The 27,832-nt window shown below is 42.1% G+C and overlaps 1 protein-coding gene across 4 annotated transcripts in view; it reads right to left on the reverse strand.

Moving 5' to 3' along the window:
* Positions 1 to 435: 435 nt before the first annotated feature.
* mib1 (MIB E3 ubiquitin protein ligase 1) overlaps positions 436 to 27,832 on the reverse strand; it is a 56,093-nt gene continuing 28,696 nt past the window's right edge. Inside the window, exons 13-22 of one of the 4 annotated variants that reach the window (XM_079243356.1) lie at positions 10,946 to 11,078; positions 9,402 to 9,488; positions 8,753 to 8,911; positions 7,279 to 7,460; positions 6,570 to 6,759; positions 6,396 to 6,474; positions 6,179 to 6,265; positions 4,747 to 4,815; positions 3,423 to 3,523; positions 436 to 3,269 (exon numbers count right to left, since the gene is read on the reverse strand). In XM_079243356.1, coding sequence (XP_079099482.1) covers positions 3,129 to 3,269; positions 3,423 to 3,523; positions 4,747 to 4,815; positions 6,179 to 6,265; positions 6,396 to 6,474; positions 6,570 to 6,759; positions 7,279 to 7,460; positions 8,753 to 8,911; positions 9,402 to 9,488; positions 10,946 to 11,078 — 1,228 coding nt within the window. In that variant the 3' untranslated portion in view covers positions 436 to 3,128. Of the gene's footprint in view, positions 3,270 to 3,422; positions 3,524 to 4,746; positions 4,819 to 6,115; positions 6,266 to 6,395; positions 6,475 to 6,569; positions 6,760 to 7,278; positions 7,461 to 8,752; positions 8,912 to 9,401; positions 9,489 to 10,945; positions 11,079 to 27,832 lie in introns of all 4 variants that reach the window. The other 3 variants (XM_079243355.1, XM_079243354.1, XM_079243353.1) reach the window with 3 other exon arrangements.

The following is a 27,832-nucleotide window of genomic DNA, read 5'->3' on the forward strand; positions in this document are numbered from 1 at the left end:
CTAAACAGACTCAACATTGTTGCCAAAAACACCAAATGGCAACAATGAAGGAAGAGCACAGCCTGTTGATGAATCCATAAAAGCTGCCTTTTCCAGCTGGACTAACATGAAATGGAAAATTGTCCGGTGATCTAACAAATAAAAAAAATATCTGCTACTCACTTTGAAAATAACAGACTCGCCACCCTTGAGGCTAAAGCGTAGAAAGACAACTTCATTTGATTTCAGGACACCTTTCATTTGCCAGCATCTGTGTTTGTACCTGGGAGATTCAGCACACATGGTGATGAGACAAGGATTAATTTTACGCTTGATGGTATTTCCAGGTTCTGGAACAACATGAGAGCAAAGCAGCATCTCTTTCCAGAGAAGGGTTTACTTATCCTAGCGAGGTAATGACAAACCACTTCTGCATTAAGCATCCTTTTTAGGGGGAACATAAAAGAATGTTTTAGACAAGTGCAGCATCACAGACTTGGTAAGACACTTGCAACCAACTGTTTGAGCTTCAAGCAAAGCCATATGAGAGGGAGTAAGAAGTTGTCATGCTGCTGCGCAGTGTGTGCTGACAGAGTCAAAGTATGATAAATGTAGCGCCGCGAGCAGCTTCATACTGCTGCTGCTTGTGAGACAACTCCAAAGTCCTCCGGGTTATGAATGGACTAGTCAATGAGCTACAACATTAACGACCTTTGGTCATAATTCCGCGGCGCTTTGGAGACGCCTTGTTGTCACACTGTTTACTGGAGAAGATGCATCACTCGATTTGGGAAACATCTTCACTGTAGAGTGTTTGTTTTTTTTTTCCTCTTTCTATTTCCCCTCACCCATCCTCATTTTTTCTCTTTTTGCCACACCCTGACTAGTATAGCTGACCTTTTAAATGCTAGTGCTGACTCATTATTAGGTGCAAGCATTTTCAATTACCCTGCACCTCCCATCTCGGCCGCCCTGTCTCCTCTGTGAGGCAGACACTGCACAGCAGGGGAAAAGAAACAAAATGCTAATTTTCTGCCTGTAAGAAGCCAACAACATGTGAGCTCAACGTGGAAAAACAAAAACAAAACACTAGCTGCTGAACACCACAGCAGAAGAAGTTGGAAACTAAGAACATTTTAATGTCCTATGGTCCATGTTGAACTTTATTTCTGCTGTATGGTTGTTTTAAAAGCACTTGTTAGCAATACAGACTGAACGGTTTTCCAGGATACAAGTCGTACTGCATGTCAAAACATTCATGCCAAAGAAAACACTACTGATACATCTCTAACAGGACAGTTACAGGTATTGAAAATAAAGTACAAAATAGTTGGTTTTTTGTTTTTTTTAAAACAACCATAACAAACAACACTACCATAAAGCCTATTAGTGCTGCTAGCTTAAAAGTGTTATCGCGAACAGTGAAAAGAATCAAAACTTTACTCAAAAGTTGCTTTAAGTCCTTAAAACAATGAACAAACAAACAAAAAAGCTTGTCTATGGTTGCAAATTTCCACATAAACTCACCACTTCGCTTCAAGCCTCCACGTGGGCAACTTGCCTTTTAAAAGAGGTAAGGCAAGCTCTGTCTTTAAAAGTCATTAGCTTTCATCCCAAATAAAACACTGGTAAAAAGATACTTGACATTTTACACAACAAAACTGATCTTTCCGTTTCACAAATGAAAACGTTAGGCTTGCAAAGACCTACTTCAGAAAACAAAGTCTTCCACTACTGATTGCTAGAAAGCTATTGCTGACAAAAGTACATCACATATTTTTAACGTAAATATCAAAGCAGAACGTTTTGAGACTTTGAGGCTACATAGTAGGAAGGCAGTGAGACCTATAAATCCTATAGTTAGGGCAGCAATACAAAATAATTTATTCTATATTTTTAATCTTCTAATAGATTGTACTCTCTAGCTCAATAAATGCTGATTTCGAGAAAAGTGAATAGACTTAAATAAAAAACATAATACAAGATAAAGAGCACCTTATCTTCATACAAATTATTTAACAAGTATATTTTTGGAAGCAAATGGCACAGACTCGTCAATGGTAAATTAGCAATGCTCATCAAAATTGTACCATTTTTTTTAAATTGGACAATACCATCAAGTGTCAATGGTTCCTCAACATCAAAGTGTGACAAGATACTAGTTACAGAAACGTTTGCATCAAATGGGTTTGCGTGCAAAAAAAAAAAAACAGAAAAGACACCGCTCACTGGACAAACGCTGAATGAGTTTGTAAGTCGGCCTTGAAACCCTACATGGCAGCTTAATTCTGCCGGGTGTTGCAACACTGCTATTGTTTCATCTTGGTAAATAAAGTATGGGTGTATTGTGCTACCTGTTGGCAGTCAGACTACTGTATTGCTCTTTCACTGAGCAGAAAATTCATTCAGCTTTTCTAGTGCAAAACTGCCAACATTTGGTCTTCTTCTGCTGCAAGGACAGACTGCATACAGAGTGCCACACCGGCCAAACTGAACGCTGACAGTAAAGTGAAACACTTGCCGAACCTCTAAATGGCGCAACGTGTTCCAAATGCCGTGCTGCCATGAATAATTAAGGACTTGAAATCCACATCTGGAGCTTCCAACACCATTAAACACTTGCATAAAGACGTACAAATATAATAAAACTTGACCGCAGCTCACACTAAATGTGATGGGTTCATGAAAAGTTTACATATATATAAGAGAACCACCTCACCTCCACTATAGAGTTGCCACAAGTTAGTGGGACAGTCCAGACAAGGGATTTGCCCCTTTAGCTCATATCCACAGCTGAACCTGAACCTCATATTCAAAGAGGGAGAAACAGTTTCAAATATAAAGTAAAAATAGATAAAAAACAACTTAAACAGAAGAATGGGAAAGATTCCTACATGGTAAGGATCTTCCAGCACTGTGGACAAACAAAAAGTAGTGAAAATGATCAAAATTCATTCATAGTTTTTGTGTTTCGTAACAGAAGATCCATCTGAATACCACCACAACCTTGAACTGAGCATCAGCGATGTGGTGTAAGAGGTGCCTGACTGAGCTGGAGCTGGGAGGATGGTAGCAGCGGCAGCTGGTGTGGATGCGGCTTTGCAGGTGTCTCGATGTGGACTTTGAGAAGAAAAAGTCTGTTGGAAAGTCTAATAAAGGAGGATGCGGCGCTCGATAGCTTTGCGGCAGATGGGGCACTCGCTCATTCGGTCCCCACACAGCTGGCAGGTACCGTGACCGCACATGAAGATCATGTTCTTCAGTCGGTCCAAACACACAGGACACATGGTCTGTGGGAAGGTAAAGAAGGGCAAACAGAGTTAACGTTTTTAACTTTATCCATCCATTTAATCCCAAAAACTGAGCAGAATAGATCATGTCGCAGTTTAATTCAGTTGTACATCTGATATAGTTTACAAACTATAACTTATTTGTGGCCACACCTGTTCCTTTATGTCTTGAAGCTGCTGCTGCAGCTTCTGCACATCAGCATTGACATTTGTGTTGTCCTTGTCTCTCTGCAGGGCTGGTATGTTTCCACTGGCTGTTTGGACATAAGTGGACACAAACACATGTTGAGGAGGAAAAAGGGGAACAATTCTGCAACCAGCCATTACATCATACAAACTATTATACATAAATGGCCGGCTGAAATTTCAAGCAGAAAAACTTTACTGCCAAGAAAACAGAAATGTAATCACAACGGCACTGGCAGTCTGACACAAGCTGGGGGCTCTGTCACATCATAGAGCTTGAATTCTTTATATGATCACAAACACAAGCGCTTCTAAGTTTATGATTTGGCAGATCACCTCTAGTTCGGTGTCCTGACTCACCATTCAGTGCAATTACTTCAGTAAAACTCACTTTGTAATTACCTACGATATAAGCTAGTGAAGCTGCGCTTTTGGCACAGCAAGATTTTCTGAGTGCTGGTAACAAATGTGTGACAAACTATCTGAATGTGCCATTAAAATTTGCAGGCAGATGTCCTGCTGGTGACTCCAAGGTAGCTTGGTTGTAATGACTAAACATCTCCCAGATGAAGTGAAAGACTAGTGTGGCAAGTATCAAGTGGCAAGTATAAAGTGTATACACTACTCTACACTACTCACAAAAAGTTAGGGACTTTTTTTGTATAATAATAAATAAAGAAAGAAAGTACCGAAAATACACTAAAACCTTTAAAGGTGAACTTAATTTGACATTCTCTAAACTCTTGAATACACATATAAAACTGTTCAGTGTTTAAGTATATATTAGACAACATGCTGTTTTCTAACAAAATGATGAACCACAAAAAACTCCAAAAGTAGTGTCGGACGATAAATCAATAACTAAATGTTCGGGTTTTATGACAGCTTGTTTCTCAATAGACATCTTTGTCATACAGCTTACATTTTGACATCATCAGACCAAGATTATTTTTAATAAAGGAAAAGTTACTGACATTGAAATTTTACGTTGTGGTACACCCACTGCTGTTGTACACTGATGTAATAAACTGTTTTGAATAATGGATTCTACTTAAATGTCCCACATTCATGGTATTCTGTCAGTGTAGTAGCAACATGTTCTATATATTTTACCCAAAAGCTGAATATCCCCAACTTTTTATAAGCAGTGTGTGTGCCTGTGTGTGTGTACGTAGTACAGAAAAAGACAGGGATGGGCTTAATGGGAGGGGAGAGGGGCCAGGGCAGCACTGGAGGGAGCTGTTTAAAAACAAGGCTTTAATAAAGTAGGGGATCATGGAGGTATACTTACACCAACTTAGTGCCAGATTGTTGGGCTGGAGAAGATCCTGCGATCCCCCTGCCATAGTGTTAGAGCTCCCTGCTGGGAATAACCAGTCACATTGTTATAGCAGCAGCTGCCCTCACCAGCTCAACAGCTGGCCTGATGACCAAAACTACTCACTACAGCCTCTAAGGTAGGTTCAGAAGAAGAATTTTTGAAGAGGAAGCAAGTAAGTTGAAAGTGGCTTTCACAGAGGGAAAAGGAAATAGATATTTCTATACAGTACTGATTAAAAAGCAGCAAGTGTTCATCCCCCCCCTGCCCCAACACCCCTTTTTCATTTTCTTTTTTCATCAGCCAGTCCTAAGCAGGAGTTTAATATCTGTGCAAACAGAGTTAAAAGGACAATAAAAAAAAAAAAATAAAAAAAACCTATTTAGCAATCTAGAGATGTAGGGAGACAAAGTTATCAAGTGACAAGTGTTTTTAATGCAGCATATCTACGTTTAAAATGGGCAACAGCAGGACTTATTACTGGGACATGAGATGTACGAATTCAATGCTGCCCCTTGCATGAGTGAGAGTGTGTTTGGGTCTGTTTTCACGTTTTAAACACCTGGCAACACCTGGAAGTAAGATTTGCTGAAAACAACACAGTTAACAGGAAGTCGTGAACTTGCAACAGTTTCCCTTTTAACTCAACAGAAAATGACAAAAACACAGCTTCAGTAAACACTAAAATAAAGAAAGAAAATCTGCAGGATATTTATTCAAACCGAAATATTTTATAATATCTAAATTTCTGTGTCCTTACTCAGAAATTCATTTGAAGGGGAGCATTTGCTTACAAATATATTAATCCATTTTACATAAGTGTGATGAGCAAGACGTCTGGAAGCCACAGAAACAAGGTAATTAGATCATCTGTGTACTCTAAGATTATTACGTTATTCAACCAAATTCAATCTAGAAATGGTTACAGCCCTACGTATAAAGATTATGATATAATGTCTTTGGAAGCTTTATGGGTGATTTCATACGAGGCAGCTAAGCATTAGTAAGGCTGCTATCTGCTACGGCTAATAACTAAACTGAAGACAACACACACTAACTGGTTGTAAAGAAGAAAAAAATGCCTGTTTCAGGAAAGAGAAGTAAGACTGGGTGGCTCAACAATATCAGTTTGGTTAGCAAAGAGTTCATGTGCCTGCTAGGATGCAAAACAACAACAGAAAAGTGATGCAAACAAAATATATGAGCAAAGCAGCAACAAAGTAAAAAAAAAAAAAAAATGTAAACAACTAAAGGATACTAAGAAAAGAGAATAGAAAAGAGCAATAAAACAATTTTTAAAAAGGGGGAAGATTAAAAGGGAACATGTGGAAGATTCACTCACTAAGATCATGATCATCATCATCATAATCATCATCATCATCATCAGCGGCATCATCCTCCATACCTTTCCCTCCGCAGCAGAGAACAAAGGGGGTGCGGCGTTCCACCACAGCCCGGCATTGTACGCATTTCTTCATAAGGCTGGCACAGTCTGCAGAGGACACACACGCAAGCACGTTCAGAACAACCCAATTAAGCAAATGCTGAAGAAAATGAAGCCAAGACGAGAGCAGTAGGCATCAAAGTGACATTTATAATCCTGACACGAGTAAGTAACTTACTTTCACAAGCGCACATGTGACCACAGGGCTGAAACAACACAGCTGCCTTTTTGTCAGAGCAGACTACACACTCCTCAATCTGTAAAGACACACATCAAACACAAGAACCGAATACATGTCTTTCCAGTCTTGGAATTCTCTACATTTGTGGCAAATTAGCACTCCTCTTGATACCTTTGTTCGTGACTGAACCTGTTCCTTGCATATGAGACACTTTTTGACACGAGGTGAGCAAAGGGAGCAAGTGGCAATGTGTCCGCAGGGCCCAAACAGTGTGTCTCTCTTCATGTCGGAACACACCATGCACTCCTCAAGAGACTCAATGTTGCTGTTGAGCGATGGGCTGCGGGTTCCCACTTGGCCACTGGAATACAGACAGCACAACCAGAGCTTGTTAGGTGTTAAAAGAAGAAGTGTCGTGTCAGATAACTTAGAAAATAGGCTGAAAATGTGAGACAAAAGCTGCAAATAGCTTTTGAAGAGCATTGTGAATCTCTAACACATTTTTATTCCTAACTGGCAATATAAACATGAAAGGAAGTTAAATAAATTAAAATAAAATAAAATAAAATCTGGGTTTTAACTTAGTTAAAATCAGCACGTGATGTTACACTGTGATATTCCAAAATGTTTTTGCACATAAATTTTTTTATGAAATATTTACTTAAAATTATATGCAGGCAGACTTCTTAGCAAATCCGGAAAATTTCTTCTTTTTATTTATATACTTTTGTCTTTAAGTTAATGTCCGACCAATGTCTCTGGGTTCTAGCTTCACATTTACCTTACAGACCTGAGTGGTATCGATTTTCTTGTCCAGTTCTCAGCAAGAAAGCAAGTAACTACGGCTCCCAAAATGTCAACCAATTCCTGGGATCTTTACCTGCTCTTCTCTTTGTGACATTTGGCCAAAGCCTTACAAAGGCTGGGGTCAGGACACAGGTCTAGTGGGGACTGTCCCTTTTTGTTGCGAATGGTCAAATCTGCCCCATTAGCTGCCAGGAAGCAGGCGATGGATGCTGCACTCTTCTTCTCTGCCCCCTGTGTGCCCAAGCCCATGATTAACTGCAGAGACGCACAGAAAGACAAAAAACAAATGAACTCAGAGATGCAACAAGCTTTTCTACTTTTGACACCACAGATTATTCATAGGTTAAAGACAGTGAAGTAGCATCCTCTCACACAGTCACTTTAAGCAATAACGGAGTTAAAAGTAATAAAAATAAAAAAAAAAATAATAATAAGATTCATTATTATAGTAACTTTTCAATTAAAATAGGTTTTTGTCTTCAAAGTTAAACTCTGATGAACCGTGTCAAAGAACAGATCAGTTCTCAATAAAATAACTAACATGCCTGAGGATCAGGCCGTATAACCTGCTTACAAAATCCCATTAACTGTTCCGTCTCTTTTACTCGCATTACTCATCACTTCACTTGTCAACCCCAATCCAAAGCTACTCTCTCCCAAGCAATTTAGGCTTTCCATGTCTGATTGTCTTCAACCAGTAGCTTTTGCATCTCAGCTGATGGAGCCATCGGACCAGCTAATTCAATTCTCATCTTGACGGGGAAGGGAGAGCTATGGGAGAGTGACCCAACTGCACATTTTTCAATTAGGCCTGTTGTCTGTCTGTTCCTCTCCTCTGTGGGGGGAACAGGACAGGGCATGAAGGGGGACTTAAAGAAAAGGAAAAAGGAGTGGAAGGGAGACAGAAGGTGACAAGTATGGAAAATCTGTCGCTAAGCAAGGCTTTAAAATCTTCCCTGATGTGATTAATGATGTGGTGTTAATATGGAGAGTGTTCCACTCTGACATGTGCCATTTGGTCTCTGCAAAGGGGACCCAGTCAACCTACACATAAGAGAAACAGCAGGCAAGGTAGGTGAGGGAAAATGTGAGATTCCAGACTTACTGGCACAAATTTTACTATATTTGTGTACAAATATAGTTTTGTCTTGATGACTCTCACAAGATGACAGAATGTCAAAGGCCATGATACTGACACTTGAGTGGGATCCCCAACAAGAAAAAAGCCCTTTAAATAATATGCACGGCAAATGTCATCATGACAGAGGCAGAAGTCTAACTGGGAGATTATCGGACAGTATGGAACCACATTTCTTTACCACTGACCTCAAATTTCCAGACTTACCCCTTTACAGTGTTTTTCATTAATTAGATCTAAAAATAAAATCAACTTATGTACATAGAGGTACAGAACAGAACAGCAATTAAGTTAACTTGTTAGAAACTGTGCCCAAGTAAATTAGTTTAATTCTAATTACGAACTTCTTAATTCCACAACGCCTTATGTCACCTCAAGAAACCTAACTTAATAATAAATGTATATGTACTGTGTTCTTGGAGGGCTCCCAAGGCTCCACTTTGCTGACATCCTGCATATCCTGGAGTTGTCGCAATTGGGAAAGTGTGTGGTGACGCAGTGCCTCGTGAAGTGGAGTATCTCCATCCTTGTCCTGTACATCGAGCTTTGCTTCTGCCCGCACCAGCAGCTGTAAAGAGAATCATATAAACAAAGAGTCACATCATCAGGCAGTCAAGCAGGAACTCTTCCAACCACCATAAAGCAACTTTCATTTTATGCTACAATGCAAATGCCACAGTGCTGATTTATAAGGCTGCTGCTTACATTGAACTGCTTCAGCATTGTACTTTTCAATTATGGAGTGCATTTTTTCCACAAGTCCACAAGGTGGCAACGTGGCAATCTCACAACAGCGCTACATCACAAAGCTCTGACCAAGACGCTGCCTCAAAGAACATTTCCCCTCCCCTCTGAGGTACAACCTTATTCAACTGCAGGACATCCAACCGTGTAAATTAAACGTGGGGCTGCACTGATGTTGCTTTACTCCCTTTTGTGCACAAAAGAGGGGCTGACAGATAACAAAGGAAGCAGGTTCCATTACTAGTACAAGTGATGCAGGTAAGGATCATAATAAGGACGGAAAAGAGTAAAAGGAAAGAAATTTATACACTAACCCGAACTATTTGAGTGTGCTGGCGCTCCACTGCAAGGTGTAATGCCGTCTGCTGGTTTACATTCTGAATGTCTAAGCTGGCGTTGCCCTGGGGGTGGAAGCAAATATGCATAATAAACATTTTTTGTATGTAAGCATGCATACACAACATAGCATAATCCATCACACACATATATCCTTGTAGCGATGACACAAAAGGGAGAGGTACAGATAAAAAGAAACACAAAAAAGTTCATTTAAAAAAATAATAATTGTTTGGTTCATAAAAGGTTTTAATAATCTTTTTGACCTAATGTTCCATGACAGCAGCTTCTGTCTTTCAACCCCTTCAATCAACAACGCATCAACAAGGGGGCTACAAAAAAAAGGCAGCCCACAATAATGCTGCACGTGATTGTCATTTCCAATTGCAAACACCTCAGCTGAGGAGATGTGGAGGAAAGATAAGCATTGTGATCAGCCAGTGTGTAAAATCCCAAAGTAATAAGACCGTCTCACTGGCTGGTTGGCTGGCAGGAAATCTGCAGTGCACCTTGTAGTGTGGTGCAGTTTCTGAATAGAAAGCTGAGCCATCACTGCGAACAAGCCCATTGCAGGAACTTGGGGTGGGGGGGGGGGGGGGGGTGGGGGTGTCCCTGCTGAAAGGTAGCTTGCACAGCGAACATTCATGCGTTGGAATCTTGCAGCAACATTACTGCCTTGCACCATGTCCTCATTAACCCAGTTTTGGCTGGATCAGGTGACTTTTGCTGTAAACTCCTGTATGCATTAGCCTTTAGGGAGTTAAACCTGCAATCTCAAAAGGGAAAAAGAGCGTGAACCTATAATTGCAGGAGGAGGAGCATGTGAGGCCCAGCAGCCCTGAAGAATACCCTTGGAGGTCCTGTGAACCTTATGGATTCAATAATTCATGGATATATATATATATATATATATATATATATATATATATATATATATATATATATATATATATATATATATATAGATAGATATAGATATATATAGATATATATATATACACTTTACAGTAAGCTTCAATGATTGGTGGGTGCAAGGAAAGCAGAGGCTGTTTTTTCAGTGGGCTTTTGTTGGGTAAAGAGTGCATGCTGAATTGATGCTGCAATGCTACGAGATGATAGTAACTGTAGGGGGGGGGGGGGGGGGGGGGGGGCTAATTTGCCACATGTTTTCCATGACATCCATTCTCAACTAAACAGATATGATTCTATTTTAAACTTAATAGTTCACGCTTTATTTATGCAGGTAAATACAATGAAGGGCTTTTGCTTGATTTTTTTTTTTTTTTTTTTAAATTTACATCTACATTTATGGATACAGAGGAATACAGGGACTGGATCTCCGGCTTAAAAAGGTAACATATGGGTGATAAAAACTGGGGAGGATCGGCTGGTCTGGTAAGATGATCTGTATGTGATTAAACTGTGCAGACATGGCTCCATAAAGAAGTAATGCTTTTGACGTCAAGTTCAGTGAGCTAGGAAGAGTTTACATGTATTAGTTGTAGGTTTTGCTTGTTGTTACCTGATGCACCAGAAGTTCAGCCACCTCCACGTGGTTGTTGAGGGCTGCGAGATGCAGTGCAGTGTAACCGTCATCCTTCTTCTCATCTACAATCCAGGGCCTTGGTAGTTTAGACAACAGCACACGCATGGCACTGCAGAAGGGAAGAAGGACAAGACAAAAATAACTGAGTGAGTGCTTCATTAGACTGTGGACTTTGATGCATAAGTAAAATCCTAAAAGAAATGTGAAGGCAATAAGGATATTTTGATTGCATATCTATGTACCAAACACACTGTAGTGTCTGTACTGCTGATATCCAGAATAAAAGAAATATGATGAATTAGAATAAAGCAACATACAGCCATAAGAATACCAAATTAATTTGGGGAGGAGTTGCTTTACCAAGCAGAGTGTTATTTACATCCAGCTTTGAGCCATATAGGCGCTGTGCATCATCTTAGAGCACCAGTCATCCCAACATCTCCTCAGTTATAAAGGGAAGCTACTACTCTTGATGATGAGCAAAAGCAGCTATCAGTACAACGCAAAATGGTAATTATATAAGATTTAGATGCATTCTACTTGTGAGAGGAAAACAACATGACGGAAGAGGGAAAATATCGACTGTCTAAAACATTACTGTGGAGAAATGGTGACCTGCTGAAAAAAGCCAGCTGTGTGGCACTGAAGGTCATTTCGAGGTTGAGTGGGGGATACAGTGGGAGGTTGGATTATCATGCATTCAATGTCACTGAAGACAGAAAAAAAGAGCTGTTTAATTAGTAAAACTTATCAGTTTGAAAGATATCACAAAAACAGACACATTAGGAGTAGATTTGACTTCAGCTGGAATACATTTGCAAATAGAAACAAATATTTTGCCTTAGCAGCACAGAGGTGTAGTCATGTTTGATTAGTCATCCATGTTTTTGCCTTGACCCCATATCTTCCTTCCTGCTCCCCCTGATTCAACACTTCCACAATAATGGTACGGAATATAAAATATTGAAATAAGACTTCTTGTTTCATGTGTGTACAGTACAATGAAGGATATCAAATTAAACAAAAAGCAGGAAACAGAACGCTGAATTTGTGTGAACACTATGGAACATGAAACAACACAGATAAAAACCACATCGATGAACTGTTCTTATATCTTGTCTGTAGTTGGGTACACAGTGTACCTTCAATAAGCATTAAAGCAGCAGTGCTGGAGGGAACACTTCTGACCTTGTTTAACCCTGGATGATCATGCAGGGTGTATCTTTGAACTGCGACAAAAGGAGGCAGCTGAATTTTCTCTGACTGATATGGCTGAACGGCGCACACTGGAGTGTTTACGTGACGTAAATAAGATCTCTTAATATGGGGAGAAGTGGGTCCAACACACTGAAAAGGCCAAAACTTGCATTGTCGATGAAAACAGTCAAGAAATGCAAACTAATAAGCTGGAAAGCATTAATATTGAAGATAATAGAGACAGCTGATTCTCTGCAGGTTTTTCCAAAACCTATAGTTCATCTCTCCTAAAGAAAAGACAGAGCATCATCAGCACATCCTCTTGAGGAAAGCAGAGAAAGAGGGGTAGAGAGGCATGGGGCAGGCAGTCAGCACCTCTGTACGATAGGAGATTTGGGGGCTGGTGTACTGCTGCAGTGATGAACAGCGCAGCACACTGATCCCAGGCTCCCTCGCTCTCTCACTGCCTCTCATTGCACCGAGGCTTACGCACCTGCATTGCTTGCAGCCATCTTCAACCACTTAATGCAGAGATGCACCGCTTAAGTGTGATAGCAACCGCGCCCATTCTGCCTTATCACACATTCATAATGTGTCGCCACCGTTACAAAGAACGCTTTGCTTACATCCTGTGGAATTTACGTCTCATAGGAGACTTCTGAGTAATTTCATTTATGGCTCACCCATGGGGGAGGAGATGAGACTTAAACAAACAAGATATTCAAGAAAAGCCACATCAGTCTTGCCCAAAGCTATGACATGAAACTTATTCCCATCCGTCCATCCATCCATCCATCTTCTGCCGCTTATCCGGGGTCGGGTCGCGGGGGCAGCAGCCTAAGCAGGGAAGCCCAGACTTCCCTCTCCCCAGCCACATTTGCCAACTCTGCGGGGGGGATCCCGAGGCGTTCCCAGGCCAGCCAAGAGATGTAATCCCTCCAGCGTGTCCTGGGTCTTCCCCGGGGTCTCCTCCCCGAGGGACGTGCCTGGAACACCTCACCAGGGAGGCGTCCAGGAGGCATCCTGACCAGATGCCCGAGCCACCTCAACTGGTTCCTCTCGATGCGAAGGAGCAGCGGCTCTACTCTGAGTCCCTCCCGGATGACTGAGCTCCTCACCCTATCTCTAAGGGAGAGCCCGGCCACCCTGCGGAGGAAACTCATTTCAGCCGCCTGTATACGAGATCTCGTTCTTTCGGTCACGACCCACAGCTCATGACCATAGGTGAGGGTAGGAACGTAGATCGACTGATAAATCGAGAGCTTCGCCTTCTGGCTCAGCTCCTTCTTCACCACGACAGACCGGCGCAGAGCCCGCATTACTGCAGACGCCGCACTGATCCGTCTGTCGATCTCACGCTCCATCCTTCCCTCACTCGTGAACAAGACCCCGAGATATTTAAACTCCTCCACTTGAGGCAGGACCTGACTCCCGACCCGGAGAGGGCAATCCACCCTATTCCGGCTGAGGACCATGGTCTCAGATTTTGAGGTGCTGATTCCCATCCCAGCCGCTTCACACTCGGCCGCGAATCGCTCAAGCGAGAGCTGGAGATCACGACCAGACGAAGCCAACAGGACCACGTCATCCGCAAAAAGCAGGGACCCAATCCTGAGGCCACCAAGTCGGATCCCCTCAACCCCTCGGCTGCGCCTAGAAATTCTGTCCATATAAGTTATGAACAGAATCGGTGATAAAGGGCAGCCTTGGCGGAGTCCAACCCTCACCGGAAACGAATCCGACTTACTACCGGCAATGCGGACCAAGCTCTGACACCTGTCGTACAGGGACCGGACAGCTCGTACAAGGGGGTCCGGTACCCCATACTCCCGGAGTACCCCCCACAGGAGCCCCCGGGGGACACGGTCGAATGCCTTCTCCAGGTCCACAAAGCACATGTAGACTGGTTGGGCAAACTCCCATGCCCCCTCCAGGACCCCAGAGAGGGTATAGAGCTGGTCCACTGTTCCGCGACCAGGACGAAAACCACACTGCTCCTCCTCAATCCGGGATTCGACTATCCGGCGGACCCTCCTCTCCAGGACCCCTGAATAGACCTTACCAGGGAGGCTGAGGAGTGTGATTCCCCTGTAATTGGAACACACCCTCCGGTCCCCCTTCTTAAAAAGGGGGACCACCACCCCAGTCTGCCAATCCAGCGGTACTGCCCCCGATGTCCACGCGATGCTGCAGAGGCGTGTCAGCCAGGACAGCCCCACAGCATCCAGAGCCTTAAGGAACTCCGGGCGGATCTCATCCACCCCCGGGGCCTTGCCGCCAAGGAGCTTTTTGACCACCTCAGCGACTTCAGCCCCAGAGATAGGAGAGTCCACCCCTGAGTCCACCAGCTCTGCTCCCTCATGGGAAGCCGTGTTGGTAGGATTGAGGAGGTCTTCGAAGTATTCCCTCCACCGACCCACAACGTCCCGAGTTGAGGTCAGCAGCTCCCCATCTCCACTGTACACAGTATTGATGGAGCACTGCTTCCCCCCCCCCCCCCGAGCCGCCGGATGGTGGACCAGAATCTCCTCGAAGCCATCCGGAAGTCTTTCTCCATGGCCTCGCCGAACTCCTCCCATGCCCGAGTTTTTGCCTCGGCAACGGCCGAAGCCGCATGCCGCTTAGCCCGTCGGTACCCATCAGCTGCCTCCAGAGTCCCACAGGCCAAGAAGGCCCGATAGGACTCCTTCTTCAGCTTGACAGCATCCCTCACTGCTGGTGTCCACCAACGAGTCCTGGGATTACCGCCACGACAGGCACCAACGACCTTGCAGCCACAGCTCCGGCTGGCCGCCTCAGCAATAGAGGCACGGAACACAGCCCATTCGGACTCAATGTCCCCCGCCTCACCCGGGACATGTTCGAAGCTCTGCTGAAGGTGGGAGTTGAAGCTCGCTCTGACAGGGGACTCAGCCAGACGTTCCCAGCAGACCCTCACAACACGTTTGGGCCTGCCAGCTCTGACCGGCTTCCTCCCCCACCATCTGAGCCAACTCACCACCAGGTGGTGATCAGTTGACAGCTCCGCCCCCCTCTTCACCCGAGTGTCCAAGGCATGTGGCCGCAGGTCCGACGATACGACTACAAAGTCGATCATTGAACTGCGGCCCTGGGAATCCTGATGCCAGGTGTACATATGGACACTCTTATGCTGGAACATGGTGTTCGTTATAGACAATCCATGACGAGCACAGAAGTCCAATAACAAAACACCATTTGGGTTCAGAGGGGGGGGACCATGCCTCCCAATCACTCCCCTCCAGGTCTCACTGTCATTGCCCACGTGAGCATTGAAGTCCCCCAGCAGAACAATGGAGTCCCCAGAAGGAGCACCCTCCAGCACTCCCTCCAAGGACCCCAGAAAGGGTGGGTACTCTGAACTGCTGTTCGGCGCATAAGCACAGACAACAGTCAGGACCCGTCCCCCCACCCGGAGGCGGAGGGAAACTACCCTTTCATCCACCGGGGTAAACCCCAACGTGCAGGCACCAAGCTGGGGGCTGATGAGAATGCCCACACCTGCTCGGCGCCTCTCACCATGAGCAACTCCAGAGTGGAAGAAGGTCCAGCCCCTCTCGAGGGTACTGGTTCCAGAGCCCAAGCCATGCGTCGAGGTGAGTCCAACTATATCTAGTCGGAACCGCTCAACCTCGCGCACAAGCTCAGGCTCCTTCCCCACCAGAGAGGTGACGTTCCACGTCCCTAGAGCCAGCTTCTGCAGCCGGGGATCGGACCGCCAGGGTCCCCGCCCCTTGCTGCCGCCCAGCTCACATTGCACCCGACCCCTACGGCTCCTCCCGCAGATGGTGAGCCCACGGGAGGTGGGGCCCATGTAACCCTTTCGGGCTGAGCCCGACCGGGCCCCATGGGCGAAGGCCCGGCCACCAGACGCTCGCTCTCGTACCCCGCCTCCAGGCCTGGCTCCAGAGGGGGGTCCCGGTAACCCGCGTCCGGGCAAGGGAACATTTATGCCCAGGTTTGTCATCGTCATAGGGGTCTATGAGCCGTGCTTGGTCTGGTCCCTCCCCTAGACACCTGTTTGCCATGGGTGACCCTACCAGGGGCATAAAGCCCCCGACAACATAGCTGCTAGGATCTTCGGGACGCACAAACCCCTCCACCACGATAAGGTGACGGCTCAGGGAGAGGGAAACTTATTCCCATTGATTAAAAATAACATTATTTTAGCCTTCTTTCAATCCAAGGTAACAGTACAGGAGAACACTGCATTTCTTCTGCACAATCATGAATAATGTCCCGAATAAAACCATTTTCCTTTTGGTAACAGATTTAATAATTTCCTTTAGTATAAAAAAAATATCTGACTAGAAAGAAGGACTTACTACCTGAGCAATGACTGGCCAATGAATATGATTCTGCTACAGGACAGGAGCAGATTAGCGCCTTAAGGTGTTGGAACCAAGGACTTTAGTGTTAAGCAGGTGTTTACCAGTGTTTCCCAATATGAGTCTAGACTGACAGAATCACTGTCATGCTGGGTGAAATGGGCAAATGTTAATATTAATATTCAAAACCAAGACTGCTGCATTGCATTTAATCTATTTGCTGTATATTAAAAAAAGAGGCTGAATTAAGAATGAAGAAATATATATTCTTAAGTTGGTTTAAGATATTTTTTTATATGTGATATTAGCAATGTCCTTTTGTTATTTGCAATAAGAAATAAACCTTAGTGTGTAGAAATTATTTGTTTGTTACAACAGGACCTTGAAAGTGATGCTATGGTTGTTGTGAATGCAGGGAGGACATACTGCTTTCAACAGAAATTAGAAAGGGATTGGTAAGAAGAGGCGACATGATGGAACTGGGTCACCCTGTGAGCGATCTCAAGGGTCCCTCTGAAGAGATACGCCGGGTGTTGTTGTTGTTTTGGGCTGCAATTTGTCATTGACGGGGACACTCTCCGAGACCCTCAGCTCCGTGTATGTTGGCATTTGTCACTGTATGTAAGACAGTGGAAGTGTGTGAATGTTTAATTGTGTGTGTGAATGTTCGGGTCGACAGGGCCCTTCTGCCATCCTCGCCTGGCTGACAGCCATCTGCCTGGTGGTCAGTATCCCTTATTACAACAGGAAGTGAGACTCAGAGGACAATAACTTTGGTAGGACAGGACAGAAAAGACAGAACATAAACAGCCAACATCCAGCATGAAATTAATGACTGTGCAAAGACATATGGTTCCTCTGATGTTAAAGACGTGTTTGGCATAACATCTTTGATCAACTACGACTTCAAACTCAAGACACGAGATCCACACTCTGCATTGGAAATGAGTCACGAAAAGGTGCCACCTGTTTTGAGAAAATGAAATGCTTTAACAGTCATGAAAATGATCAGTGCTGCAGATGTTAAAGAGCTCATGGGGGGGGGGGATATGCCAGTATGGTTTACTGGCAGATCAATTCAGCACCTAAACTTCTTTACTGAGGAGCCATGCTGTAGTAACGCCTTTCTCTGAAAAAGATCTCACCCAGATAGCAGAGTATGTTCCTCCAACTCCAATTATTAATTCAATAATTTAATAAATAGTCATTTATAAATTATCTAGCACTAGTTGTGTCTTCACAGACATGCCACTCATCTGTGTTTTGTGCAGTAATGCTCCTCCAAACTATGACAAGATAATAGTTTTTGGACTGAGCACTGATAAGCTGATGACCTGGATTCCTTTCAGAGGAAGCACTGTCCATGATCTCCAGAGAGGATTTTTCATTTTGATTCATCAGATCACACAGCAGTTTTCCACTTTACCTCTGGTCAGTCACAGACAAAAAAGCAGCAGCTTTTATGGATCTTGGTTATATATATTTTTTCTCCTTGACAGAGTTCTAGCTTCCGCTCATAGATGCGACCTTTTTAAACTATTTGCACAAGTGTTTCTGAGCCCGCAGAGTGATTTAAGCAGCAGAGTAGTACTTTTTGATTCCAGTATTTTTCTCCCATATTGCCTCTGTGGTTACAGTCTGTGAGGTTTGTCTACATATCCTCTTCCAAATAGAAAAGGATTTCTTTTTCCCTGATGTAGGGCCTCTTCTTGGAACAGCCTTTCCAGATGAGACAACTTCAGACGATACATGTGGTGTCAGCTCTTTGAGGATTAGATCAATACTTTCAGGTCTTTTGAAATAGTGGACGCTGTCCCCTACAAATCACTCACAAAGGCAACACACTACCTCCGAAACAGTCCACCCCTCACCCTCTCCTCCTCTCCACTCAGAGCACGGAGGTGCTCTTCATCATGTGCGAGGTTTGGAAGTAACAGAGTCCCTAAGTCACTGGCAGCTGGGAAGGAAAGAGTCATAAAACTGCTTTGAATGGGAAAGCTTCTAAAACGGTAAGTGTTTATATGTACATGAAAATCAAACAAGCATAACGAGGATGGGGGGTTGGGGGACTGCAGTTGCTACATTTCACGAGGTATTAGGCATGGAAGATGATTTCATTAGTGCACAATCTACATACAAATATAACCTTCAATGTTAACTGTGGGCATTACATTCCTCTTTGATGCAATTAGTCACCAGATCACTTTGTCATGGTAGTCCCATAGGTATCTGCTGTCCTGCTGAGGACAGAGTAAATAAACACAGGTAGCGTCCAGGCCAGCAGTGCAGCAGAGAGCCGAGGACAAGAACCTAACTGGCATCGCTCGATAAAAAAAGCTTTCATTACTATGCCGTGAAGAGAATAATTTTCCCTCCAATGTGACCTTCCCCTGCGTCCCTGTACCTGAGGCTCCTGAATGAACGTGCTTTTATTACAGACTATTTGCATATACTGACAGGAAAGAGCTACATTTCTCTGATGTTTTTGGGCAATGCTATACCTTTTGGTGTGGTCTTGAAGGTTGGCCAGGAGATGCAAGATGGATTTTTAAAGATTCCAGATGCACTTTTCTGACCACCTTCTGAGCATGTGGGGCCTTAAAGGCTTAGCTTTAATTAGCCGTAAATCACCTGGTGATCTGTCGTGTCCTGATTCAGGGCAATTTTTGACAAAGGAGGCAGGAAGACAGTCAGAAAAACCCAATGGTGCATTAATATCCCATTACTTCAAAATGACCCAATTATTTTCTCATGCTACTCTTTCAATAGTTTTTATACTCTTCAGAACCTTGAAAAAGCTTCATTGTCAATTCTGTCGCAGCCAGAATGTACATCGCTGAACACCAAAATATGATGACTGATACGAAAGCAGAAAACAAGAGCATCCAGGTGATATCTGAACCAAGAGACCTCCAAGTCATGGTGCTGCTTGGTGAAAAATTGCTCAGTAAAACCATTACCCAAAAAAACAACAGCAGAACTATTAAGCATAATTTCACACACAGGCATTGATTAGGCTGAATGATAATATAAAGGTCATATACTTGCTTTTGTTCTAATAATAAACACCAAACTTGAATTGACCTGCTTCAAGTAGCTTTTAGTGACTGATAACCAACTGTTTCACAGGAATAAGAAAATATTAAAATATACTTAAATATACTTTATGACATTTACAAATGGACCTACTGACCAAAAGTATAATTTTTCTGGTTTCAAATCAGTATATTATTAAAATATTTACTCAAGAAAACACAAATATAGACAAATCCAGTGGTGTTTTCTGGGGCCATTACTGAGGTGATCGGTCAAAATTACCCGACATCCGTCAAATATTTGGAGGACACCGTTTATGTGCTCTGTTTGTGTTACTGACTTTTTTTTTGTCACAATGTTCCCCTAAAAAGAACAAATAAGGTTACAGTTCACAATATTCTCAAATAATACTTTACCTTTCGGGAACACCACAGCACCTTGTCTCTTAGCATTTACTAGCATGACAAATGTTATCCGTTCCATAACATTCAGCTGGACTTCAACATGGATATTCAAAATTTGGTGTCAGACAGACAACTGCTTGAAAAACTTTAGTGTTTTTGTTGTTTGGGAATAAAATCCAGTGTTTCCTCTGTCATGGCAGCATGACGTCTGTCCTCTGATCTCTGTATGTAGGGGGTTCTGCACCGATGTGACCACACTGCTGCTTTGCACATGAAAAAAATGAGGAAAAACAAAAAGCATCTAAGATGAACTGACCCAAGCCTGCTCTCACGAGAGCATCTAAGCTTACTGTTTTCCCCATCACTACAGTCAACTCAACTCAAATAAGCTGCCAACAAAGCAAAGAAAATCATCTCTGACCCTTTAACTTTAATCCTCTTCTTTACAAAGACCCATCTAGAAGATGGTATGGACCACTGCATGGTTCAAAATTTTTCTTTAAACCACTCTTTCTTGACTGTAAAACTTACATTCAAATCAGAAAAAAGGAAAGAAAACAAAGCTTTTAACAAAACAAGACAAAGTTGTTAAAAAAAAAAAAAGAGAGAGAGAGAAGCCATTAGCATTGAGATCTAACAGGAACTAACTAGTGTTTACAAACATAAGAAATGACTGTCCTTGTGTTAAACAACCAGGACATAAGAATTATTGTTCGGTGTCTAATCTAATTTCTGACTGACCATGACTCTTTCAAGATACTGATCATTTTGTGATTATTACCCTTTCATTGTAACTGAAACTAAACTTGACTTTATGCTGCCTTGTGAAAGGAAGGACAGTGTTTCCACACACAGACAGGAAGTAAACTGAGTTGAGGGACTTCAGGTTTTGCAGAGCAGTGGAGAATTTAGCTGCTCTGAAGGTCCTTCGATCGACGGCCACTCAGCAGCCTGCCGCTGTCACCATATGGGAGGACAGTCTGAGAGGCTCTCATGATCTACAGCCTGACGACAAATCCACTTCTTTAAATCATTTCTCTCTGCCTGTTCCACCCTCCCACCTTTTTTCCCCCCACAAACTTGTCACCAGCACATTTCTTTCGGCTCCGTTGTGTAACCTGCAGGGGTCTCTTCACAAAAAACAGAGTTTGTAGTGACAAGAATTGTTCTTAAAGGGAACGAAAACATTTGAATAACTCCATTTAAGTTCTCTACCACAGAACTTGGCAAAGCAGATCTAGCGTGACACAAACAAGCTGCCATATTGCAGCTGATGAGTCGGACTTCTTTGGCAGTTAAACTTCTAGGCACATACGCTGAGGAAGAAGCTGGGACTGAAAGAGGAGTGTGGTAATTACAATCTATTGTTTGCAGTGGAAAAGAATGGGGATCAAAGAACCTTGTACCAGCCACTGCCTCCTATAAGCACTGAGACAACAGACCATATGCCCTAGAGTAGCAGAGAAAATGTCTTCCAGCCAGCTTGTTAATGGCAACAGCATGTAGCTTGTATGAATGAACTGCACATTACTCAGAAAAGCTTCTGGAGAAGCGTCTACATATATCCCACACATCAAGATCAATGACCCAATGCAGAGATAGTGAAATTGAGGTTTTTGTAAAGCAGTTCTACACATTTCATCATGTGTTAAAACATTTATGCATTCAAAGGGTTCCTCCTCTTTGACATCAATCAGACAAACATACACATAGGAAAATCTTTACAATGTACTGGTGTCCCTTTCCAGATTAATCAGTCCCACTTTTCTTTTCATGGAAAAAACAAGACAGAATTCCCCCCAAAGGTTATTCACATGTTGACAAAAGGGGTGTGTAAATCAGAGCAGAGATACAGATGCAAAGTGCCACCAGACGGTTTGATCTGCAGTGGATATTGTGGATAAACTTCACATTATATATTTTTCCATTTCTATAGTAGCTTGTGCACATTGAGCATCCTTATAGTGTACAATGTTCGACTCAGGTCTCTGTATCTGCTTGTTGGCTTCATGAGAGCCAATGTCCATGAGGTATGCTGTTTTAATCGGAAAAGCATCAGTCAGCTCTTTGTACAGAGCTGTGCATGCGCTCTTAGAATTATTCCATTTCCTCCATTTCAATAAAACAGTTCAATGTACGGAATATTTGCGCATAATTTCACATGCGATGTTTCTCGTCCTATAACACACATTTGATAATCTCATAAATGTGTTATGACTGCGTGTGTGTAAATCTAATTTTAGTAGTATCTATGGAGTGAATCCCTTGCGCAACCCAGGGGTCTTTTTGGCAGAGACCCCAGGTTGAAAACCGCAACACAAAAAGACACAAACACAAATCTTTATCTTGTCTGACCTGTCATACTGCATTTACATCGCAGTCTTTGACTTCGGTGTCCGCACAGGTTACCAAGGTAACATAGCCTGCATTATTCAACAGCTAAGGTTGGCTTAGATCTGAAAGTCGGCCTGATTGTGTCCCTCAGAGTACATGAGGGTTAATACTTACACCACTTGCAAGAATAGTAGTAGGATATTGTACATAGGATGCAACTAACCAAGAGTTAAGACCACATTTTATACATGAACAGGATATGAATTTCTTTAAAAAAATTTATCTTCTTTTTAAGACAGAAAAGAAAATATAGTCAGTTGATTTAGTGGATAGCCTAAAATTGCCACATTAGTAAAATAAATAAGTAAAAACGTGATCAATAATGATTATAATAATTAATTAGATTTATATAGTGCTTTCCAAGGCACCCGAAGCGCTTGACAGTGATTCCATTATTCATTCACCTCCCATTCATATTTGGTGGCGATAAGACACATGTGCAGCCACACCTGCCCTGAGGAAACTGACGGACTGACAGAAATGTGTCAGTTAATCGATGCCGACGTCCTCTCCGACCACCACCCAACATTCATGCATAGTCATCCACCACCAATGCCGACAGTACAGCAGAGGAGAGTCAGTGTATGGCCCAAGGACACAACAACAGATCAACAGAGGCAGGATTCAAACCACCAACAACCAAAAACCAACCAAGACCCTTAACTACTGCCTGGAACCACCAACAAGCTAATCCACAATCTTTCATTTGTGAAAAGATGTTACATCTGACCTTGTGATGACACTGAATGTCAACAAAAAATATGAATGGCATTCCAAAGGAGTAAGTACATGTGCACCGGTAATCCAAGATACTAAAACTTATTACATATTATCACAGTTACATTGATTTAAAGGAAAACCCCAAGAACAACAAAACTAGAATATAGACATAACATAAAAAACACACCAGCAAATACTTAAAAATCCACACAGTGACATTATTTTCCTCCCAGTTTTGTGAGGTGTGAAATAATATCCACCATACTGCAAGGTTTATGGTGAAGCTTTACATGGATTCGCTCAGGATGGAAATATGCAGCAAACACCGGTGCTTCATGAGACACAAACAAAAGGTGAAATAACGGAGCTTTAAATATCAAAAACACAAATCAATTACTTTACTTATTGCAATACATCAACTAAATTGATAAACTACATAAGTTTTAAATGGGAGAGACAACATTAAAGATGCCTGACAGCTGTGCTGTGGAAGTACATCACCTTGCTCTGTCATATTTATTACCTGCATTGCTGAGGCACTTAAAGTGTCACGAATAAATCTAGCTCTTTCTAGGTTTGGCAAGTGTGTGTACATGTGTATGTGTGTTGGGGAGTGTGTGTGTGTGTGTGTGGGTGCAACACCCATCGCTGATTACACTGGTTTCACAACGCAAGCAATTCTCTTTGCATGTTCTAGTCATTTTCCCAAAAGCTCTTTATGTCCTTGAGTTGCTTCAGTAAGAACTGCTGGCTCCTCTCTCTCTCTTGTCCCCTTTCCATCCATCCATACATCCCTTGATTCCTAATTTCTTCCTTTTTCCCCTCAATCAATCCATCTTTCCCCCTGCTACCCCCACCCCATGCTTACCAAACATGTGCTAGTATGCAGGACTCAATACTTCAGCATGCCACAGGACAGACACAGCATTACGGCATGAGTGAGCTTATCTATTGGCTCAGAGCCACAGCTGGCCCAGCCCTTGAAGTAAGTGTGGGTGTTCTGATTGGTCATTGGGGGATTGGGGCATGTATTAGCTTGTCCTCTGGCTGATCCATAGGATTGGTCCCAGCACACAGACAGAGGTGGACACTGGGAGGGCTTCCACTACTGGGAGGCTTTTCAACTCAGCGCATGTTGCGGTAATCTGGTATCCAGGCTCCCTGAATGAACCAGTCACTGCACAACATTTAAAATCCTCTAGCAGCCCAATGTAGAACCAAACTGGGAAGATCAGACTGATCAGTGTTTGTGTAGATTTCTAGGGGTTATTTTGGTAAAGAATAACAATCTGCCCTTGTTTGGGACCTCTTCGCTTAAGTTTTTAATGTCTTCACTATCCTCCCATTAAAAACTATCTTCTATTACTCTAAGTGGCAGGTTGTAACACATGGCAACTGAACACATAGAAATGAATAGCTGGAACATGTGCAAATAAAATCTATCCTCAAATTACCTGAACACACAAATTTCTATCATAGGCTTTGTATGTGGTATATGCCTAGAGATGAGAACATAAAAAGACGAATTTGTGTAAATATTAAGTGCTTAAAAGACTTGTATTTTAGCAGTATGGATCTTCTGGTATATTTAGCTTTCAAAACCACCATTATACAAGACTTAACAGAATTGGATGAAGTATGACAATGTAACATGCACAATATACATGCTATTACTTGGGTAGCTTCAATGCAACTAGACATATATCCCATGCTGCATATTGTGGATATGTCCCTCTGACAAAATGACACATTTGGACACATAAAAAGCCTGCCACTGCATGGGTATTTTTGTAATTTGTGAGTCACTTTATCGTAAAATGCTGCGCAAGTAAAGCACAGCATAAGATCAGAGGCAAGAGAAGCAGAGGAGCTTCCCCTGCAGTGAGGCTGGAGGGAACAATGGGCTGCTGGATCAGAGCGGCTGACTGCCACTGGCTTCCCCCTCCAGCATCCAGGTAGGTTGGCCCATTCATAAATCACTTTTATTCCTGCAAGCGCTCAACAGCCTCACCTCTTCAAATGATGCACTGTGTAAAGGGATGAGGACGCAGGAGGGTGTGGAAGATGGGAGACAAAAGAGTCGGGTGTGCAAGGAGGGAGAGAAGAGGCACCGATGGGAGCAGTAAAAGTAGAATCAAAACAACAAAATCTGTAAATGCATCGTTTCTTCTGATTCAGCACTTTGTCGGAACTAAAAGGGAAGATTCTTTTATTGAAAACCAATGTTATTTTTTTTCTTTTGAAGACATTTAGGTATTTTAGTGAAGGCATAATTAAGAGCTTTGTTTTAATGCAATTACCCAAGTCAGCCTAAAGAGGGTTAGGTTCAGACTGGCCTAAAACAGTGCTCCATATTCACCCCTGTTCTAAATTAACACTTAAATGCTTAAATGTTGGGTGAGATTACCTTAAAAAGTAATAACAGTGATTTTTAGAATTGCCATTAAATGGTAATTAGGAAAGTTACCATGTTTTTCTGAGAAAGTAATTCATTAAAAAGACTTTGTGTTACCAAAGATGAACATTTGAGCACTTTACATAAAAAGTCAGCTAACATTGTCTTTAGATAATGAGGAACAACCTGTAAATACTTGCAACTTAAATACCTTGGACATGGGAACTACAGTTTTTGATAGCATTTCCTTCACTACACAGCCAGTAACCTTTTCAATTACACAGAGCAAGCCTTGAGTTTTCTTTATTCCTTTCTTCTTTCTATCTTTCCTCCTGGCTTTCCGGCAACCAAATACACAACGTGGTAAAACATCGACAGTAAAAGCATGCTTTTCTAATAAAGAACTAGTAACTGATTATTAAATTTGTGAAAATAATGAACTACATTCCTAGTTCCCACAAAATAATAATCACAATACTATAGTCATCACTACAGATGTCCCAATCAGGTTTTCGGCCCAGAGTCCAAGTGATTTGATTTTGAGTATCAGGTGACATCAAGTCCTAATCGGAAAATTCTATGATGCATAGACATGCCAAAAAAAAAGGAAAAAAAGGCAGATACAGAATAACCCCTAATTCTTGTATTTCCATATTTCCATTTAACACTTAACATAACTTAAAGAGTAACAATCAAACAATAACAAATTCAATAAATTCTATAAATTCAATCAATTAACGTTAATAAGAATAAATTCTTCTTGGAGTTTAGTGCAGTAAACAGTAAATAAAAATGTCAAAAAACAAAAAACAAACAAATCAACAACCGGACCTAAACTTAAAACCTAGCAAGCAGGTAAACAGATAAACTATAATAATGTAATGTGCTTTTCAGGAACTCCACTTCTTACACACCGATATGTTGTGCTTTGCTTCGCTTTCGGCATTAAATCAGTGGTGTCACTGCATCAACATGATGTCGTGTCACGTGTTGCTGTCTGACTCACCCAATGGGAAAAAACATGTTTTTTCCATTTGTTTAGAAATATTTTGGTTGGGATGAACATAAAGAGCATGCACGCACACGCACGTACGCACACACACATTACAGCAACTTCAATCAAGTCTGAAACCAACAGGCCCAATTTCTGATCGCATGATCAGATTGAGACATCCCCAGTCATCACGGCACTCTAAATGTTACTTCACAACCAGTTATTCCAACACTTACGATTGTGAGTGTGACTCTATGTGGTGCTTTATAAATTTATGCATCATTGTCCAATTAAAATGGAAAGAGAAAAAAATGTTTGATCATAATGATAAATATGATTACAGGTAAGTAAAGAAGTGCAAATGCTACAGACAATGTGATCAAGTTATGTTTGATCATTTTATCTGCCAGGCTCCTGATATGAAAATAAGTACTGCGACCATTTCTTTTTATCGCTCCTTTCCAGAGGTTTACTGTCCCTGGTCCTTTTTGCTGTTTTATGTGTGAAAGAAAGTGTATTTTTATAAGAAATAGCTAATGTATCTATTTTAAAAAAAAACAAAAAAAAAACACAGCTTTCTAAAAAAACAGAAAGGATTATCTGCATGTTAATCCCATACATGGATGAATAAAACTATACCAATAAAAAAAGAACTTAACTTCTTTGATAACTCCGACATGTGGAAAGGCGCACAGAAAGATGAACTTAAAAAAATGAAAAAACTAAACAAGGCCTCAAATCAAGAGCGTGGAGGTTATGTTACATGGAAACAGACTGAGTTTGTGGCTGCATCATCCTGTCATGATAACATCTGAGGCTCATTAAACACACAATACCAAAGTGTAAAAAATGCTATCAATGTTATAGTAGATGTTAAATTAACAAAATTTGAAAACAACAGAGAGAAAATCTCTGTGGGGTGAATATCTGTTCAATCAAATATACTTTACATCTGAAGTTAAGATGTGATTTATCTGGTTTAGCTGCTTTACCGTTAGTGTCAAAGATTTGACAAAGACAACAATTAATATGATGAAAAGAAAACAGTAAGGTTCAAAAATGTAAGTTTATTACAACCAATCTCCAGAGGCTGCATTTGTTTCCCTGTGGAACAGAACAGTGTTCAGATCCAACCTCACAAGTAATCTCACCAAAATATCCCTATATGTGTTTTTTTTTTTAAACTAATTAAAATGAGGATATGTCTTAAACACTGCAAGAAAAAACAACCTAACCCACCCCTTCATTCAGTGAAATAAAGCACATCCATTAGTAAACCCCTTTTTTTATTGATCGATTAACTGCTCAGCTAAACATTCAGCCGTGTGCTATTCATCATGGAGCGAAGACATAAGCCATGCTGTTGTGTTTCAGGAG

This window comes from Telmatherina bonti, assembly GCF_933228915.1.
Source record: "Telmatherina bonti genome assembly, chromosome: 7".
Classification (NCBI taxonomy): domain Eukaryota; kingdom Metazoa; phylum Chordata; class Actinopteri; order Atheriniformes; family Telmatherinidae; genus Telmatherina; species Telmatherina bonti.